Source organism: Leptinotarsa decemlineata, unplaced genomic scaffold (assembly GCF_025532065.1).
Source record: "Leptinotarsa decemlineata unplaced genomic scaffold, Ldec_3_MD MMD2_tig00026328_RagTag_RagTag, whole genome shotgun sequence".
NCBI lineage: Eukaryota > Metazoa > Arthropoda > Insecta > Coleoptera > Chrysomelidae > Leptinotarsa > Leptinotarsa decemlineata.
In genome coordinates, this window is record NW_027412688.1 from 22,202,616 (window position 1) to 22,224,050 (window position 21,435).

At 33.8% G+C, this 21,435-nt stretch overlaps 2 protein-coding genes across 5 annotated transcripts in view; one reads left to right on the plus strand and one right to left on the minus strand.

The window, feature by feature from the left end:
- The window catches only part of Fur2 (furin-like protease 2), a 1,328,139-nt gene that overhangs the window by 1,253,443 nt on the left and 53,261 nt on the right, over positions 1-21,435 (plus strand). For all 4 annotated transcript variants that reach the window (XM_074181937.1, XM_074181935.1, XM_074181936.1 and 1 more), the window contains one exon: positions 15,421-15,580. In XM_074181937.1, coding sequence (XP_074038038.1) covers positions 15,421-15,580 — 160 coding nt within the window. The remainder of the gene's footprint in view (positions 1-15,420; positions 15,581-21,435) is intronic.
- LOC141485475 (uncharacterized) lies at positions 3,421-6,057 on the minus strand. The gene is made up of 5 exons (XM_074182269.1): positions 5,627-6,057; positions 5,405-5,476; positions 5,205-5,273; positions 4,452-4,547; positions 3,421-4,387 (listed from the first exon to the last, which is right to left on the minus strand). The coding sequence occupies exons 1-5, from the start codon at positions 5,774-5,776 to the stop codon at positions 4,100-4,102; spliced, it is 675 nt and encodes a 224-aa protein (XP_074038370.1). The 5' UTR covers positions 5,777-6,057; the 3' UTR covers positions 3,421-4,099.

The window sequence follows — 21,435 nt, forward strand, 5'->3', positions numbered from 1 at the left end:
AATATCCGCGATAGGAAATTGACTTGGTGTAATGCTGAAAATAATTTTCAACGAAACACATTCAGGAGCACATACACGAATATAATAGACTAGTTGTTGCCCGCGGCTTCGCCTGCGTAGAATTTGGTTTGTCACATTAAGTTTCGTCACAGACTATTTCAACCAATAGTTACAATATTTTTTATTAACTCAAAACTTCAGGCTTCCAACTTCAAAACTAACGAAATTCAATACAATCTTTGAACCCCTATTTTTCCCCCTCTGGGATAGAGATTCCCGATTCTCTTTCTTGATGCTTTTTCACGCTATACAACGAACCTACCTGCATATTTCGAAATTCTAAGTTCAGTTGCTTCGGCTCTACGTGAATATGAAAGCGGACAACAGCTAGTAATTTATATTTATATTTTGGAAATTAGTAAAAAATATGCCAACTGCACTAAGTAATGAATATACTTTGAGAATTAAATTATTAAAATTCGCAAACTGTCAACGACATCTCCCTCACGCGTTCTCGACGATGGCGCTTCATTGCTTAGACCGCCCCTCTGCCCAGCGTATCATCCCCCTTCGTCTTACAGTAGACGCGACATGCAATGACTCATTGCGTTGCGTGAAGTTAATTTTATCGTGATAACTTTCAAACGATTCGTCCAAATTACTTAGTGTGTAAGACAAAATTTATCTATATTAAATACTTAAAACGACAATTGTATCAATTTTTATAAGAATTTGACAGATATTTTAAAATGTGCTTTGTAAAAAAGTATCCAGTTCAGTTGTATTCATGCTCGGTATTTTGCATATAGTGTCTACCACATAAGAGGTAGATATATGTTATTGCGGACTTTTATTCAGAACTATTTGAAGATAAACAATCTAACGGTACATTATCTGCATGTAACTCCAACGGTATAGGCAGCGCATGCCAAGATTGCTTTAAGAAGCAAAATTACCAAAATTACACAAACCTTTGTTAATTGTAGCCTATATGCTATTCTGATGTATAAGCCCGGATATAATCCAACGCTCTTCGTGGTATTAGCGAGGGTAGTAGTTGTTTTATGATAGGTGTCAGTCCATTAAACCTACTGTGTAGGTATATAGAGAATAGCTTGAACGTTTGGAGTTCATTTGCTTTAGATTGTTGACTGCCAGTCTTCAAGCATAGCCCACTGACTAATAAGAAAGTTTTTCTTCCTTATTCAGAGGAATCGGGCAAATTACGGATATGCAGTTGGTTAGTACCTCGTCCACTAGACGGAGTGACATTTTGTGATGTTCGCTCCAACTTTGGAAGAGGAATGAAATACTCTGAAAGAATTCCGATTTTCAATTGTGGAATATCATTGACTTTAGGTCGATGATGGTCACTATCTTGCACTGATGAGTGGCTAATAAGCCCGAAACCGGTCTGCAAGTGTGCCCGTTCCATAATTGAAGGTCGACTCTTTCAGTTGTATTGCCAATTGCATATGCAGGAAATTTTCTGTGAAGGTTCCTGCAATGACGCCTGTCGGATATAATCCAACGCCCCTCGTGGTATTAGCCAGGGGAGTAGTTGTTTTCTGATAGGCTTCAGTCATTAAACCTACTGTGTAGATATATTGAGACTGTCTTGAACGTTTGAAGTTCATTTGCTTTAGATTGTTGACTGCCAGTCTTCAAGCATAGCCCACTGACTAATAAGAAAGCTAAATTCATGTAAAGTTCCATCTGAATCCGTTCAGTCGTTTAGGCTTGAGAGAGCCACAAACATATATATATATATATATATATATATATATATATTATATATATATATATATTATATATATATATATATATATATATATATATATACTCTGAAAGAATTCCGATTTTCAATTGTGGAATATCATTGACTTTAGGTCGATGATGGTCACTATCTTGCACTGATGAGTGGCTAATAAGCCCGAAACCGGTCTGCAAGTGTGCCCGTTCCATAATTGAAGGTCGACTCTTTCAGTTGTATTGCCAATTGCATATGCAGGAAATTTTCTGTGAAGGTTCCTGCAATGACGCCTGTCGGATATAATCCAACGCCCCTCGTGGTATTAGCCAGGGGAGTAGTTGTTTTCTGATAGGCTTCAGTCATTAAACCTACTGTGTAGATATATTGAGACTGTCTTGAACGTTTGAAGTTCATTTGCTTTAGATTGTTGACTGCCAGTCTTCAAGCATAGCCCACTGACTAATAAGAAAGCTAAATTCATGTAAAGTTCCATCTGAATCCGTTCAGTCGTTTAGGCTTGAGAGAGCCACAAACATATATATATATATATATATATATATATATATATATATATATATATATATATATATATATATATATATATTATATATATATATATATATATATATATATATATACATATATATATATATATATATATATATATATATATATATATTATATATATATATATATATATATATATGTATATATATATATATATATATATATATCCACACATTCTTTCACATTTAGTGAAACGTATATCTGTATAGTATATATATACAGATATGCGTTGCAAGTAACGAGAATTTGCTCAGCTTCAACTGTGCTATTCAATCAAGTCTGCAAAACTAAATAAGATTTGCTGTAGTTTATAATTTGAATAAATTTGGTCATGAAAAATTTTTTATGAAACTTTATAGCCAGTTGTGAACCAATATCTATTATTATTTTTTCAGAAATGTGAAATTTATCAGAAAACCCTTATCAAATGAGTTCAGAAAACTCTTATATGAGTTCAGAAAACTCAAGGAACTCATACCGCTTACGGCCGATTTTATAAAGAAACATAAAGGTTACTTTAACTTTAAATGATACTTTAATAAATATTTTTGATTTCATAACCAAGTTAAAGTGTCCTTTAAGCCAAAAACGTCCTTCAAAGTTAAAATGTCGATTTCTCTACTTCAACTCGCTAAAGTGTCATTTAACTACAACATAACCTCAATTTTAATAATTGTTATTTGTTGTGCTACTCGCTACGTTTGCTAGTTTTGTGTTCGTTTAGCCATAATAATCATAAAAATATGAATAATTTTGAAACGTCTAGCTCAAGTTCATCTGATGAAGAACTTATTCATACTAGAAGACCAAAAGTGTATAGGACTGCTTCGAAAAATATGATGAGCTTGACTTTTACCAACGTTTTCGCTTAAAAAAACAAACTGTTTTGTATCTACTAGATGAAATAAAAGAACAAATTCAGTTACCTACTAATAAGTAAGTTGTAAAATTTGTATTATTAACAGAATTACAAAAAAAATTATTTATTTTTTAGAGGTGGGTGCATTACACCATTACAACAATTATTGTTGACTTTAAGATTCTACGCATCAGGAAATATGCAAATATCGTATGAAAATAAAAGAGAATTGGAAGAAGCAGTTGAAAAATTTTATGAAATAGCTTCATTTCCCAAAACCATTGAAGCAATTGATTGCACATTAGTTAAAATTGATTATCCCGGTGGAAATGATGCAGAAATATTCAGATGTAGAAAATCTTATTTTGCATTAAATGTTCAGACAGTAAGCGATGCTAAATTGAAAATAAGAGATATTGTTGTGAGATGGCCAGGATCGGTGCATGACCAAACAATTTTCAATAATAGCAGTTTGAAGCAAAAAATTTGAAAATGGTGTATTTGGTCAGTATATGCTAATTGGTGACAGTGGATATTCTCTAAAGCCATATCTTATGACTAAGTTACAACAAACTAGAACACCTGCTGAAAATTTATACAATGAGTCTATAATAAGGACTCGAAATGTAGTAGAGCGTCAATACGGTTTATGGAAAAGACGATTTCCCGTTTTGAGGTTTGGCATGAGACTAAAACTAGAAACCACAATGGCAGTAATAGTCGCAACTGCAGTTCTTCATAACATTGCCATTGATATGAATGATAACTTTACTGAAGAAGATGAAATAGAGGAAGACGATGAGGATGTATTACCCCCCATGGAAAATAATCCAAATATAGCAGAAAATATAAGGAATTTGATAATTAATGAACATTTTGCTAGATTGTAAATACTAATACTTAATAATTAAAAATCAGTGTTATGAAACATTCAATTTATTTAATTGTTTTTCTTTTAATTTGATTTCTAAATCCAATAAAGTCATTTTTTTTAAATGTTCTTCTTCTTCTCTCTCCCTTCTCCTTGATCTCTCCTTCTCCTCTGCTTCTACCGTTTTTTCAAGAAGCTCCTTTTTCTTTTTATAATAATCTTCTTTTGAATTATATAACGGGTTTATTTTGGTTGGGTGTAGTTTTCCGTTGGCTTTTCTTTTTAAATTATTAGGTGCATAACTACTCCAATCGATTTTTTTCTTAATATGCGTTTGCTGGGAACAGACAAGAGTTATATAATAAAAATTACAACTGTACCACACACAATTCAAAACTCACTTTTTTACTAGACATGCTCCCTGAGGGTGTCACTGATCTAGGAGGTGATATCTGGTTCTCCTCCAATACAATTTCTTCAGTAAATTCAGGTACTATCTAAAAGCAAATGTACTATTACATTTTTTGAGGCCCTAACTTAAATATTAGCTTTAATCAGCATAACAAATTAAAAGGTTTGGGAAAAAAAGTTTTTGGCTTTCTACTTCTCCATCTTGATACAAAAAAAAATATAGGTATCTTCGAAAGAAAGGAAGGAAGTAATCAATTTGAAAATAAGTAACTCTATACATAGATGTGTAGATCATGCGAAGAAACAATTTTCAGACACATACTGGAAGGAAGCCCTCCTGAAACAGCTACTTTCATATCAACATTGAATTACACGACAGAAAAAAATTCTTTCGAAACAATACTGAACAATGAATACTAAATTATACAGAAGATACTTTGTAATGTAATTCAATGTTTATATGAAAATAGCTGTTTCAGGAGGACTTCCTTCCGGTTTTTATCTGAAAGATGTTTCTTTGCATGATGTACACATCCATGTATAGAGTTACTTATTTTCAAATGGATTACTTCTTTCCTTTCTTTGGAAGATTCCCACATAATTTTTGTATCAAGAAGAAGTAGTAGAAAGCCAAAAAAATTCTTTCCTAAAAATTAATCACTCCTAAAAATATAAACCCTTCAATTCAAAATAAAAGGTCTTTCCGAACTATGGTTTAGTAGTGAAAAAAATCTATAACTTACTGATTGCGTAGAAATCTCTGACATTTCATCTTTGGCTTCTCCTGCTGCAATTATTGTCATTTCTGAATCCTGTAATAATATATTCAGAATAATTAATATTATACAAGTATGTTCCCAAGACAAAAAATAACAAATTTATCTTGACAACTATTAACAGGTTGCTAATATATAATCATTTAAAAAACGGTTTATTTACTCACAACAAATTGTTGAGGATATTCTTTTAGAAGTTCTTCCTTTAAAACTGAAGATGATGCATCCATTCCAAGATCCTATAATATCACATATAATTAATATTTAATTTTATTGCCCTAACCAATACAGATAAAATCATGAAAGAAATAATGATTTTAACCATTAACCAAATTTTAGTTTGGTAACTGTTAAAACAAAATGATTTGGTTATAGAAAAATGTAATTACATTTATGAAATCGCTATCCAAGCTGTTATTCAAACCCACCACCGTTTTCATATTTATTATATTTGGGGTTGCTTCTGTTACAGGATCTAAATCAATTTTTATTGCGGGACCACCCCCTGTTCCCGTCATGTATGATTTTTGTTTCGCCATATCCTTTCTAGCTTTTGTTTTCAGATTATCAAATTTTGCTTTAATCTGAGATATACTTCTCACTTGTATATTTCTGGAGTTGAAGCTGGAAAGTACTTTGCGCCATGCCTCTTCCTGAAATCATATTTAAATTTATTTATATTGAGGTATCTAACTACATAAATATATATAGTTTTAATTTATTATTTCAAGCTCACACCCTTCACCCTTGATGAAGTAAAATTAGGGTTATGATTACATTAACATGTATTCTACAATAAATAAAATACACACAAAAAAATTGCTTGTACTTGTACTTGTACTTTATTAGTAGTTTTGCATTCTAAAATATGCTTGAATTTTTCAATTTCTTGTATTAAATTCATTTCTTCCTCCCGAGAAAAATTTGACGAGCGAACTTTCTTATTATTATTTAACATTTCCATTTCTGTCCAAATAAATAGTCCTCACAAATACAAATAACAAAAACATCAAACACCACAACTCTTAACCTTACTTATTCAAACACTGAACTTAAATACTCGCCAAATATGACAAATCTTGTCAAAATCCATGAATACCAGGTTGACCAACATCTTAAAAATTACTTAAAAGATACTTTATGGAAAGGGCACTTTAATATTAATTATGAAACCAAATGACGGCAACAGCTACTTTAAAGGGGACTTTAGTGTAAAGTCTCCTTTCGGTAAAGTGGACTTTAGATATTGATTATGAAATCGGCCGTTAGTAAATTAAAAATTATGCTTTTGTGAAAAATCATCAAAATTACGGAATCTTAGCATAGGGTGTTCCACTGTCAACACATTTATATTCTTTGAAAGTGATTCATTGAAAATTTCTGAAACTCAACTACATAATATTCTGTCGATCGGCTTTATACCAAATCGAAAATCTTGGACCAAATACAATTTTATTTATCTCGTATAAAAATACTATGGCATAAATCAACTCAACAAACTCCCAACACACGAATATAATACACGACAAAGAACCCATTTTATAGTTTCATTCATGACAAAATCTACCACATAGGGAGCTTTTCTCCCTTCGTTGATATTTGAAAATGGGATGATTGATTTGCAGAAAGTCAGTGGTATTTGCAAGTAAAAAGAATAATGCCCTATTTCATGGTGACCGATAATTGCAGCATATGAATTTATTGATATTCTGTGATATCATTTTGAACCATGTAACATCAAAGTTTTGTGGCTCCAGCATTTCCATTGACAGGAGAGGTCGCTTCGGATAAAAAAACATATTCCAAAGCTACGTTTGAATCGGTAGTGGAAATCATGGCCGGGATATAGAATATTGACGGCATTTGTTGAAGCAAATCCACTATACACTACACAATATTATATATGAATGAGTATCGATATGAAATTTCACATGACATACTATCATCTTCGTACTTTGAAATTTCGAAATGAAACACCTGTCTTATAAACTCGTCAGTACCTACAAGACAAAGCACACATTTCGTCATAATTACTGAACATCTTCCACCACAACTATTCTGAAGCGTCGGAGGAAAGTTGCAGATTTGTTTCTCTTCTATAAAAACTTTTGCAGTGAGTGTTTGTCTGACTTAGTCAATTTCAGAAATACAAGGCAAGCCATAGCTATCCAAATCCAATACAACAATAACTAATTATCTCCTATAATAAATCACGATTACCAACTGTTGACTTCGTTAAACTTTCGACATCTAGTATTGGGAAAGTGTAAGGAATCACACGTTAAAAGGTAAGACCTTGTTAGTCCTTCTCTCGCACAAGTTTCGACTTTTGAGAGTCATTGTTCGTAGAGGGGCGACAGTTGGTTAACGAAAAACCAGATTGCAACAGATCTTGGGGTTCTCGTTACTTTATCCTATATAGCTTTCAATAATTATTCATTCTAGTTATCATCAGTACTTCACCTAACATTTACAGTCACCTGACGATCACATATGTGATAGAATTGGCTGATACTTGATGAAAATCCTTAACGTATTCAAGTAACAGTTTATTGTGAAATTTTCATTTAACATTCTCAATCTCAGGGCTTGAGCAATTCGTACCAAAATCAACTCAACATCCCCGAAAAATATTTAGTATTTACTTTTCATGATACAATCTCGCTCTGACCGTAGTGAGGATCTTATAATGAGGTCTCATCCCCTGGGAGTAAAACACGTAAAACGCAAAAATTTATTCATGCACATCCCATTTTCTTGGGTCGTCCACAGAGATCTTTCGATGTGTCTTCATGAGGACGATGACCTTAATTTCATAAAGAAACTCCTCGGGGTGCAGAGTTTGCTTGCGTTGTTGCGGCAAAAGCTCGAGATTAGATAATAGGAGATAACGGTAGGGCGATAAGGCCATTTGAGAAACATCGAAACGGTAATTTTGGAACATTAACTTATGGGTCTCGGTAGGGTAGAAGGACCCCGTGAAATGGAAAGTGTGCTCACATCATTTATGATTAGTTTGAACCCTCCAAGAAAGCGTTCTTCGCGTAACTATGTCTAGTCTGCTGGAATGATACTTTTAGTGCTCCCTCACAAACGATTAAGAGTTTTTGAAGTATCTTGAGCCGGTTGTAAATAAATTATGTTTTGAGGAAAAAGAATCCTATATTCATTGTATGATGCTGTAACCATTTCAATGACAATTAATAGGAAATAGTTTATTACTCAATGGAAACCATAGACTACTGATGTCATCAGAATGTATGATGATACCAAAAAATATTCCAGTTTTTCATTGTTATCAGAAGTCGCCTAAAATATATGTTTGTAATGGAACTTATTCTCAATATTTCAATATAAAAGAAGATACATTTTAAAGGTTGAGAGTTCTATTGTCTGAAAGTGTGTTAACTGATTTCAGATACATGAGAGAAAAAAAATTAATGCAATATTGAATTTATTCAAAATACTCATGAATTAACTAAACTGAAATTTTCCGAGAATTGAATAAAAAAATGAAAACTGAAAAAATAAACAAAAAGTACACAATTCAAAAAAATAACAACGAAAATTTGTAATGAAAACAAGTTGATTAATAAATGAGTCAAACAATTGGTGAAATATTAGTTATATATGAAAACAATAGAATTGAAAACTTAAAAACACAAGAGACGAGAGATGCAAATGTTAAAAATTAGAAAAAAAAGTCAAACGCTACTTCGATTGTTAGTTGTTTTATGTTGATAACTCGTCTATTCGCAATACTTTGTTATGTTTGGGTTTCTTATAGCCCCTTTTTCGCTACAGAAAAGAAACTACAGTGGACTGAACCAGAAAACCGAGAGCAGACAAATGAGCCCAAAGAATTCTAAAATTTTTAAAACTGAAATGGATCTTTTCATTGGGTATTTTTTTACAGCCAACTCTCCGAATGAATAAAACAGTATTAAAAAGGAAAAAAGAAGATGGCCTTGATTTTATTGAAAAATCTCCTCAGGATGCAGAGTTTGGACAGGTCATTTGAAGACTTAGTTAAAAAAGAAAATAATATACGTCCGGAATCACGACCAGAAAGAACCAAATCAGGGCTAGTAGGCCGTAGTCGAAAGAAACTTGTTGTATTAAACATTTTTTGTCTGCTACTGCTGAATATATCTTCAGAGGTATAGACATTCACTGCGATGACAAAAGTAGTATTTCGAAGTTTGAACAACGATTCACTAGGGAGCTCCGTGTTCACTATTATTCGAACTAGTAGGAGATTTTGGTGGTAAAGTTATCATGTGAATGATCAATATTGATTGGTCCGAACTCGTGTGATGTTGTTCTTCTTTGTCCACGTTGTTGATGGGTGTGCTACTGGTGGGATGTCGATCAAGTTGTATTTTAGTCTATTTCTGGTCTTTTTCAGTTCTGGATACTACATCGACTCATATACCCTTTTCTTTTCTGTTGAATTGATTGGGATGCTCATAGATTTCAATGGAAATTCCTTTGAAGCCGTTTGTGGTAATGTCTTGTAGTAGACGTGTCTGTTCCTGATAAGATATGTTTTTCTATTTCGGATTTCTCTGGTTATATGAGGCGGCAGTTGCGATTATGTCCTTGTACCCTGGGATTGATGCTGCGTTTGGTAGTTCTGATGTAAATTCGACTTTAGGAACAAGGAATCTTGTAAACGCCGGTGGATGACAAAAGCTATATTTTGTCTTAGGTCGATCCGATGGTGTTATGATGGTGTTTTGAATAGTCTTAGTGTTGTGATATTCAAAAATTTTTCCAATGAGATATTCGACTTCGTTTATGTGAATGCAGAAGACTACTGGTGGCCGGTACTGGTTGTAGGTGAAGTATTTCTTCTTGGAGGTAGGGTACGTTCGATTTCTTGCTCTGTGTACTCATTTTCCTGAAGAGCTTGGTCTACATAACACAGTTCTTTCCGAAGATGTGACTCAGAAATCCTGGTGACATGTTCAACAAGAGTTCCATCCCAGCATGTTTCATTTATTGTTTTCTTCCCAAAGATTCGAAATCTGTCAACACTATTTTGGACAGTAGAGGTCCAAACCTCTGACATTCACCAAGAAAGATTGTCACCATCTCAATCTTCTCTCTTCAAAAAGAATACCTTCGACAGGTGTTAGGTTAGGTTAGGTTAGGACCGTGTTAGGAATCACACGTTGAAAGGTAAGACCTCGTTAGTCCTTAGCTCGCACAAGTTTCTCAACTTCTGAGAGTTGTCGTTCGTATGAGGGCGACAGCTGATTAACGGAAAAACAGATTTTAAACAGATTTTTTTTCTAACAGGTGAATTCATTTTTTCTCTAAACAAAGAAGTAATAGAAAAATGATATTCTGTATCGCATTCAGAAAATTGAAAACAAAATCAGAGTGACATAGAAGGGTTGAAATTCTTTGTACATACTCATTGTTCAGTAATGGTATGATCCTATCGTTTATCTGATTGATTTCTGCTATAACTGTAGTTTTGAGAGCATCAATGGTTTCGCACTTTGCTTCGGAATCTGGTCCTTCAGCGGATCTTACAAAAAGTACTAGTTGGACGGTAGCCGGTTGGGTTGACGCGAGTTGTTTGTTCCAATCGATCCTCAGGAGAAACTGTGGTTCAAGTCATGAGACCAAATGATTTTCACTGCCTATTGTCCAACCCGTGATGGGAATCGCACTTTAATAGGTAGAAACACGGGTAATCTTTAGCTCGCTCGAGTTTCAACTTTTGAGGTTTGTCCTTCGTGAAGGGGACGATAGTTGGTAAACGGAAAAACATATTTATACATATTCTTCAATTTGTTTTAGATATAGTGACATAGGTGGCTACCGATTGGAGTAATATGCCTCACTCCATTGATGAATGAAAATGGTACTTGAAGTTATTGAATACCTACCACTGTAGCAAAGGCACGTGTGTTGTTTTGTTGATGATGCAAATCTTATTCACTTATAGGACACAATTCTTTCAAGAAATCATTGTGAATTTCAATCGTAAATTCACATACTTATCTTTCATCAACAATTCTTGAACAAACTGAATCTCACCAAACACTGAAACTGACTTGTAGAACACTCAGGGGGTACTAAGAAAGGAATATCTTTCAACCAGTAATGATGTTTTTCCTATTATTCCAGAATTTGAGAAACTGGATACATCGAAACCCGAAATATATGAGAAACTATTCTGCTGAGCAAAGTTAAGGTAAAAATCAATGACAGTATCCCTTACCAAAAACGATAAACTGTTCGGTACTTATAAGGAATGAATTTATACTTCTAGAAATTATATGAACAGTAACATAACTGAAATTGAAGTTATCAATAATATTTGGTATTTAATTTTCATGGTACGATTCAAAATATCCAATAACTACCACTTCTATAGCTTCGTTTCAGATGTTTTTTTTTTGTTCTTGTATCAGCAAAAACAATGTCATTGTCTCTATTTTTCGACAGTCTCAAAAATACCTGTACGGTATGCTGCCCTGCTAACAAGAAAGGTCCTATCTGCAAAATTTGATGAATTGAGTTTAATGGCTCTTAGTATTCGTAAACATTCAATCTATAATTCTGCAAAGTCACAACGTCCTATCTGCGTCTCAAATGCTTCAATTAATACCAAACTGTTTTTTCTAAGTGGATAAAATGCCATCTCTGCTATTACAAATTGTCCTATCCAACATTTACCAAGATAAATAGGCCGTTCTGCCTCCAAGAATGTAGTAAGGACAATTCAACCTAGCATTTTGTGCTGAGCGTTGGGGCAATTGAGGGTAGCATGACAGAATCATAACATAACATAACTAAGTGATATGAACCGTGTTGTTCATTGTTATATTTCCGGTTTATTTTTTTGCATTCTCGAGTGAATAAATGTTGTGCCTAATGGATCCATGGTAAGGATCCAATGTTTACGTATTGTTAAACGATATCTGATAGTTATTTATATCTTTAAGTGCATCAGTCAGCCGGCACAGTGGTAGTCAAGGTAAACGTATGGTATCTATCGCTCTAAATCTACAATTAAAAAAAAAACAAAAATGATTAGAAGCTCCAACCAAATCAATAAAGCCAAACGTAATAAAGATCCAGATTATGTACCAGGGATGTTTAATTAATCAGGCAATATAAGTGAAAGTGAGTCAGATTCTAGGTACGAATATAGCCAAATTACTCCACTTAGTAAACAAATACACATATTGTCCACTGTAATATTAGTCCCTGAAAGTGTTAATCAGGTACCCTACAATAATTCAAATTATCCAAATATTGAACAAGAAGACTACACAAAGAATTCTCAGGAGAATTTAGGTGATATAGAACCAGAAAAAAACGAGTTTAACACAGTACAGGTCTTCATTCGAGAAAATATTTCACAAGAAATTGTAGATAGATCTGTTGAAAAAGCACTTCATACAAAAACTAAACGAAGAGACATTAATAAACAGTACTGGCTTTTACCGAAGGAGCAACAAAAACAGTTTGTTTTGGATAAAGTAAAATAGAGTAAAAACATAGAAGTACAACCAAAAATCAAACATTACCAAGAGTATATTCCTATAAATACTATTTAACATCTGAAAAAGTCGAAAAGGTACTCGTTTGTAAGATTTTTTTTAACAACATTGAAGTACGGAAAAGAAAATGACAGAATGTTGAAAAATATACGAAACATGGATCCGAGATTGATAGCTCCTGAAAAAGATGAAGAAGGCGTTTATACCATTTCATAATGAAATATCCAAATACAAACTTCTCTTACGAATTATATAGAAAAATTGTAACAAATGATCTGAGAATATATCCTTTGCCAATATATGAAGAATGCTGGGGTTTGAAATACACAAAAAAGCCACGTCTCATGAAGCTGATATAGAAAATTTTGCTAACTGCGATGTACGTATAAAATGGAAAATTCATAAGCTAAAAGTAATTAACGCCAGGAAAAATTAACAGGAAGATGCAGAGAAAATAAAAGAAGATGATGCGATTTTTGTAGCCGTTGATTTACAAAAGGTAAAAGATAGATCGATGAATAGAATTCTATTTGTTCATAGAGTTCAACTACATTTTGAGTCAACTCACATTTCCATCGATATTCCTCAAAATCGTTCGAAATTTTGGGAAGACTTACCGGTAAACGAAAATGGTTTTGATGAAGAGAATAATTATTACCCCTATTATCCCTTTTCACCTTTTCCTATGATTTATATTATTATATAAATATCATGTTCAGTTTCTCTATATTATAATTTAATTAAAGTGTTCGGTATCAAAATATTAGTTTTGATTAGTACAAATTCGGTTAGTACAATTGGAAACAGCTCAGTTGCATATACAAACCTGCATTGTCCAAAGTGCCAATAATATCAAATATCTTCTAATCGGAAAGAGGTAAATTAAAATTATTACTAGCAATTACGTTCTATTTTCTAACATAATAAATAAAATAGAATATGAAAAATTTTCTCACAATACCATGTGTTCTACAATAAAATAAAACAAAACCTCAATTTTCTCAAAACTTAAATATTGCAGATATGACCTTTCTTGTTAGGACAGCAGTATACTGCCAAATAGATATAATTCAGTGTATCATTTTCTTACTCTCAAAGAATATTATTGGTGAGAAAATAATTTACATTTTCAACCTGATGTTTGACATTTGATATTTTGTTTATATGTATGTATAGTTCCAGTATATTTTTTCTCCTAATGACATCATATTATATATTATCAAGGTTGAAACGTGTTAGTATTTAGTTCTTGTTTTTATCCTGATATTATGTTGTTTCAAAAATGTTGTCACTTTTTATGGGTCTACTTTGGACTGTAATATCTAATTGAATACTCATTCAATTAAATTGAAATAAGCGCCACTCTTACCAACGGAACACAAATCGATTGATCCCGTCAGCATAATTGGCGAAGGTTCTTGAAAAGATTATAGTGGAGGAGAGATTTCTGGGGAGTATGGTGGGTGAGACAGAAGTTCGATACTCGATTCGTTTAATTTTTGGGCTATGATTTGTACGGGCGTTGTTGTAGAGCAAGAGTGGAACATTAGGTACGTTTCGCGATTGTTTAGCCCTGTAGCAGAAAATCACCAGCTGATGACCACCTTACAGTAACCATGGTCTTTTTTGGTGGGTTTTCGTCTTTGGAAAGTACCTGGATGGCTCATCGGTGTTCAACGACTATCCTGGACGTCTTCTGTTGTCGTACAGGGTCTGCTTTTCATCGTATGTGACGATCCGATTCACAAACAATCATTTCATTTGCGCAATAGCAAAGAAGAACAGATTCCGAAAACGTATGGCACCTACTTTTCGACTGTTTCACCTTTCCAATACCTTTTAAACTATCAAAAACCGCATGGAAGCAGACGCTGACGACATGGGTCAGTCTCCACTAGGGTTCTTAAATCCTCGTCCTGGATTACTGTAGGTGAACCATTTCGCAGCTCTTTTTCGAAGCTGAAATCTTCGAAACAAAATTTCATAAACCAACGTTCAACGGTGTGTTCATCAACACTGTCATTTCCAAATTCCTAGTTAATTTTTCAGGCTGGCTTGGCAGCGCTCTGATTCAATTTGGAAAATTTGAAAAACTAAACGAAAATCGTTCAACGACATCAAATTCTTTGAGAAGATGCAAAAAATTAAAAATTGGAAAAAATTAAAAGTATCAATGTATCGAGTTCAAAATTGAGGTATTTATTGAGATCTGCTGCAACAAAAACACATGACAATAAAACGGAGAAAACCTTTGAAAATATTTTTAGAAAAGTTTTTGAAAGCTTTTTTGTTGATACTTTAACGTTTTTCCATAAAAAAGTTTCTCTTTAAAACTCTAAATCACGATTCTTGTTCGTTTCCAATTTTATCAGCGATAGAAATCCTATTAGTTTACTAGTTTAGACAAATCTTTATTTTTTCTCATTGTAAAATTACTGATGATTGTCAGATAATTTCCATAACATTGTATATCCAGTATGTTCAAAATGACACGTTATTTTTCCAACCAACTACGTAGTTAAAATCCAATTGAATCTTTTATTGAATGAAACTTCGCTTTCATTTGGTAAGTGTGTCACTGTGTAACAAAAATCAGATTTCTAGCGTGTAATCAAGATTCCTGTGAAATTAAAATTGAAAAAATCATTTTTTTCCAGGACCCTCAAGCCAGTACCGATATCAATGGCAACGATGACGATCCCATGCCCCAAGACAATGGCGATAACAAGCACGGAACCAGGTGTGCCGGAGAAGTAGCTGCGGTGGCTTACAATCAGTTTTGTGGAATAGGAGTTGCTTACAACGCCAGTATCGGAGGTAAGTAAGACTAGGAAAAAGTACCATCAGTAAAAACTGAAATGAAAAATGTTCTTCCTTCGGAATTACAGCTGAAGGGAGTTGGAGAGTTCGGGCATAGTTGTTACGTTTCAATTTAGCACTAGATCAAACTGTTCTTATGTGACCTTTCAAAACACTACGTTACCTTTTAAGATCTTTATTCGAAGGATATTAACAATGTAATTGAGTTACAAGTAGATTTTATTCATTTAACATCATAGTAATTGGAATCTTCCGTTCCATAGAAAACCATACCTGAAATGTACAAGAATAAATGTATGCTCCCTGACTAACTGCTTTGACCAGTACTTACGCATTCTCCTATTGCCAATCGACGTTGGAGATCCGAAATTCCTCGCTAGGTTGAGATAGTTGTTATTGTTTGTTTCTCAGTTTTCTTCACCTATCATTTTTTTTTTAGCCGTTGTCTGCCTTATTCCCTATACCTTTCCAAGAATATTTCTTGCATAGATTGTTATTCATCACTTCCAGAAGGATTACTACATATTAGAGCCATATCGCCTGAAAAAAAATATTAGTTAGCTCTGGGTTTCTGAATACTGTTTGATATTTTCGGTAAATATTCTGCATAATATGAATGCTCAATATTTGTACTGAAAGGGAAGGATGTGGCGACTTACCTTATATGTTTCTATTCCATCGCATGAATAAGGATTGGTAAATAGTTGAAAATAGGTTGGAACAATATTTTGTAAATATTCGATAACAAGGTTAAGAGACAGCTGTTGGTTGACATCTGCCGAACTTTCGTAGTGTCGTTCCGACGAATTACACCGAACTAGTTCTACAGTTGTTCACGGGTGGAGGATTGATCGGTTACTCAAATTGTCAAGGGTTGTTTTAGGGTTGCATTGCTTTGAGAAGGAGTTTTGATGGGTCATGGACTTGTTGATATTGTCTCAAGTGGCTGTGGAGGAATTGATAGATGTATGATGTTGTGCACAGCGCCCCCTTGGTGCTTGTAGTGTAGATTGGACGCACTGTGGCAACAACTGGTTAGCTGTCAGATGTGGCAGTCTCTTAGTATTCGGAAGTTGGCCTTCGATGAGTTTGGTTCGGAGTTCAAGCGTACCATCAGACTGATTGTAGGATATATATGGTTGTATTTGTGCCATTCTTCACGGGGATTATTTCTACAAGTCAGGATTGTATAGTGGAAGACTGATTGGTCATTTTGGTGTGGATATTTGCAGTCTGAAACTTAAGCTCTTTTGAGGATTTGTGGTGGTTACCGAACTCGTGCCAGGTGGAAGGATTTCCGAAATTAGGTATGTCTGAATCACTGTCGCATCTCTCATGTGGTCTTAGCTATGATATCAACTCTTCAATTCTACAACCTTCGTTTCTCGTCTCTAGATTCATAAGAAACAGAAGGCCCTTAGTCACTCATCAAGTCCCAGTAGGACTTCCGTGCAGAGCACCGCACACAAAGAAACGTATAGAAAACCCCTTGCCCCATCTGTCTTATTTGTTACCGACAGATGATTTAGTCTCCTCTTGTGGTTTGTGAGGTGACATAGTTGACTAGGTTTTTACATTTACATCTAAATTCTAGCTGTTCCAACAATTACTTTGGATTGTCCTGCAAGAAATGATGACTGAACTACTAGGTGATTAAAATAAACTTATAGAAAACCTGAAATCGATTTTCTAGAGATCTATTAGTCAGCTCACCCCATGAACGGGGTTGGTTGCCCTTTATACTAAGAATTAATTCATTGAAAACACTTCCCCAACACCAGAAAAAATTACAGTCTATCAACGCGCGTTTCGCTAATCGAGTTAGCGTCCTCAGGAGATCATTATGAGTAAATTTTACTACTGTGTTAGTGTTTTATATGCTAGTGGCCTAACTACTACCTGTTAGTAGTACCTAACTACTGCCGGTTAGTATTACATAACTATTACCAATTATTGTTCCTATGGTAAACTACCTGTTTTTTTAATACCTCTAGTTTGTTATCTATGTTAGTGACTATCCACTACATTTTTTCTCTAATATTTATTAGTTTTTTATTCAGAATTAAAAATAGGACCTTTGTCGCTAGTCATTGAATTCGTTCCACACTTTTTGATTTTTAAGCTTTCTAAGGCCTCCAGAAACCTGTTGTCATGTACCCGTCTCAACAATTTTAAAAATTCTTCACTCATTCTGTTGTCGTTTTCTGGCATGTTGAGCAACACTAGATTCCTTCGGTCTATGAAACCGAACATGCGAGATATGTTCTTTGTAGCTTGCTACTATAGTCTGTTTGGTTTGACCAACATATTTCTTATCACAATTCCTTCAGCTTATTTCGTAGATTCCAGACTTTTGTTTGAAGGTGGTTGACAATGTTTCGTGGTGCATTTCATCAGTTTGAACTTCCATTGATGATATAAATTGATTTGAAGTTCCATCGTTTTTTTTTCTGACTGCCCAATACTTGTGGAAAGTGTACGTGCAGTTTTGAAAGCAACTCTTATATAATCATTTTTCTGAATGTTCGGGTCAACTCATTGGTGTATTTGGGTTCATATGGTAGCACTATGAATTTTGAATCTTCCTTTTTTTGAAAAGTCGAGGCATTACGAAGATACTCCCAAAATTTTTGTTTTCTAATTAATTTATCCACTATGCTTAATGGATACCCGTGGCTTTCAACTACCTCCCTATTAACTATTTCCTCATTATCATACCTTTCTTTGCTCAAGGAATATGTGAGTAGTCTATGAACAAGAAATAATAGTCCCGCTATGTTTTCTTGTGGGCAATGACGGGAGCTGTCAGGGATATACCTGAAGATGCTTGTATTCTTTCTATATACACCAAATTTTAAACCTGTATCGACATTTTCAATAACTAACACATCCAGGAATGTAAATTCTTTATTATTTTCAGTTTCATACGTGAATTTTATACTTAAAAATCTGTTGTTGAGGCAAAATACAAAATCCCCTACCTTACACCTATTCTTATCGAAAATGTAAAATACATCATACACGTATCAGATCCAGGCTCGTGGAAAGTAATTCAACTCTTTCCTTGCTTCCATTTCAAATCTGCTCATGAACAGATTAGCCATGAAAGAAGACAGCGGGTTTTCCATTGCCGTACCGTCATGTTGCTCATAAAAAATAGTTGGCAAACTGGAAGCAATTTTGTTCCTTGCAAATTTCGACTATTTCACCATTTATTTCATCAACATCTGAAAGATCTTGTGGTGCACTGTTTGGAACCTTTGGTGTAGTAATGCATATTACTGGAGTTTTATACCAACACCAAACTCCAGTGATATTCATCTAAAAGATCCTTCAAATATTCGATTGTTTGTGATATATTTACACTTCGAGATAACGAAGATACGTCAAAGGATACCAAGATCTCTCCTTCTCTCAACCTTACATATTTGATCCTCACAATAATTTATCCAGAAACCATATGGTTATCTAATACCAAAATTTTGTCTTTGTAGATAGCATGTGTGCTTTTCTCAAAATAAATGTAATTTCTTGTCAGACCAACTACAACACCGACACTAATGCAGCTAGTGTATTCTGGTTTGCTAGTTATGCGATCAGATCAGAGCCATACAGAACTGCAATCTTTTATCCGGAACATCATACCCCAAAATCCGCTTTTGCTGGTTTTAATCACAACAAATCTCAAAATATCAACTCATTATTCTTCTGCAATAGGCTTTTTTCTCGATCCATCACGTATAACTTCACAACCAGTCATCTGAGAATCACTGACCAATCATGTTAAGTACTTTCGACATCATCAAGGATCATCAAGGAACCACTGATTGGATTTTTTTCTGTTGCGTGATATAAATTGCTTGCTTGCTTGCTTTGCTTTGATATAAATTGAAACTACTTCAATTTTTTTAATTTGAAGATCGAGAGCAATATGGTCAAATAACTCCAAATTGGAAATTGTGAAGGTACGTAAGTCGTGAATACCCCAAATTCTATATGAAAATATACTTTGAACCTTTTAGGTAGTACGGGGTTGGTCAGGAGAGTCGTATGAGGTTTAGAAATTCGTCAAAAAGACAGTTTTTATGTACATAATAATCAAATGAATTTTATATTTTTTTAAGTAAACCTGATTCTTTCTTTAGAAAGAATAATTGAATAACGTATTCAAAAAACAATTTATTGTGACATTTTCACTAAATAATTCTACAAAAACGAAACACGTGTTTCGCCATACATTGGCTTCTTCGGGCGTGTCTTTATTAAATATATTCTACATATTCAATGCCTAATATACCTAATTCTACAATTTGAAGTGTCTACATTCCAAGTACCTGAGTGTTACCTAAGTTTGTAATGAATTGAATTACCTGAGCTTATGCCCCACTTTCCACATTTGAAAAAATATTCAGTGACAGGGAGTTGGTCATTCAATAAATCAACCGAATTCTTGAATATATTGATTAGTAAACATTCTAGAAGATTGAATTTTGAACTTTTCTCTTCTAAATGTAATACGTCGTATTGATAATTGAACTCATGTCCTGCTAAAAGGTGATTTCCAAATGTGAAATTGGTCTTTCTATTCACAAAATTACTTCTATTCTCTTTAATACTTTGGGAAAATGTTCTCCCTATTTGACCAATATACAGTTATGGGTAATGAGCCACAAGTCAGCTCATATACTCCTGATCTATCCGACAATAATTGAATATCTGAAAATCAATAGAAACGCCTTAGAACATATTTCAAAATAAAGTTTCTGATATTTTAGAGTTTCGGATCTTTCATGAAACATTTGAAATGAATCTTTACTTTATTTATTATTCATTCAACCATAACCATGTCGGCCCATAGTTTCATGTTGGAAATGTGCATTTGACTTACAGAATAACTGAAATATCTTGTTAACGATACATTTTAAATGTAGATAATTTTACATGAAAGTGAGTCAAAATTTTTGAGCACTTATCCCATTTTTCACACCAAATTTGATGCAAAGTTTCAGATCCATTTTTTTCGATAGCAGAAAATCAGCGGACATGCAAAACACTTCTGATTTTCATATCTCTCACCAACAAACCAAACATGCTGAACAGCTAAAACAATGAACATATGTTCGAGACGAACATTCACTTTATTTTTTGAACAGACCTTGTATAGTCCCAATCTCAAATATGAACAATTATAATGCGTTCCCAACTTCATATTACAACGACTGTCATATTACGATTCATAATCGTTGCTTCAGAAGGAGTAATTCGTTATTCAGAATCGCCGAGCTGTGAGATTACGATGATGATATGTGTGTTTTATCAAGAATAGAACTATAAATTCAGATACATTACGAATCGTTATCATCCCAGGTAATTCAAGTATAAAAATCAAGACTATAATTCACAAAACGTAGTTGGCTTTCCGTAAAATCATCATCGTTAAGTACTCTGACTTGCAATTTATGGTATGAATTAATTTCCGTGTTACATCGAGTAGAATGATGGACATACCGGATTGATGTTCCTGTTATAAAAAATAGTTTCAGCTAGAATTCACATCAATTATAGATGACTTTGAAAAGTTTTTTTAAAAGAAAACACCAGCACTACAGGAAAATCCTTAAGGCGGTGCCTGTGCGAAAGTCGTGATTCACATTGGATTAAACCCATTTGGAAAAATGTTCTCGGGAAGGTAATTCGACATAAACGTATTTTTCCAAATTAAAGACCTCTTAAACAGTGAAGTTCGAGGTGTACTGAGTTGAACCTCAAAACGTTGAGCAGCCACGGTACCGCTTTTATAGGAATCAAATGTGCCAAGTCACTTGAACACTTGAAACGTGAAAATATCTATA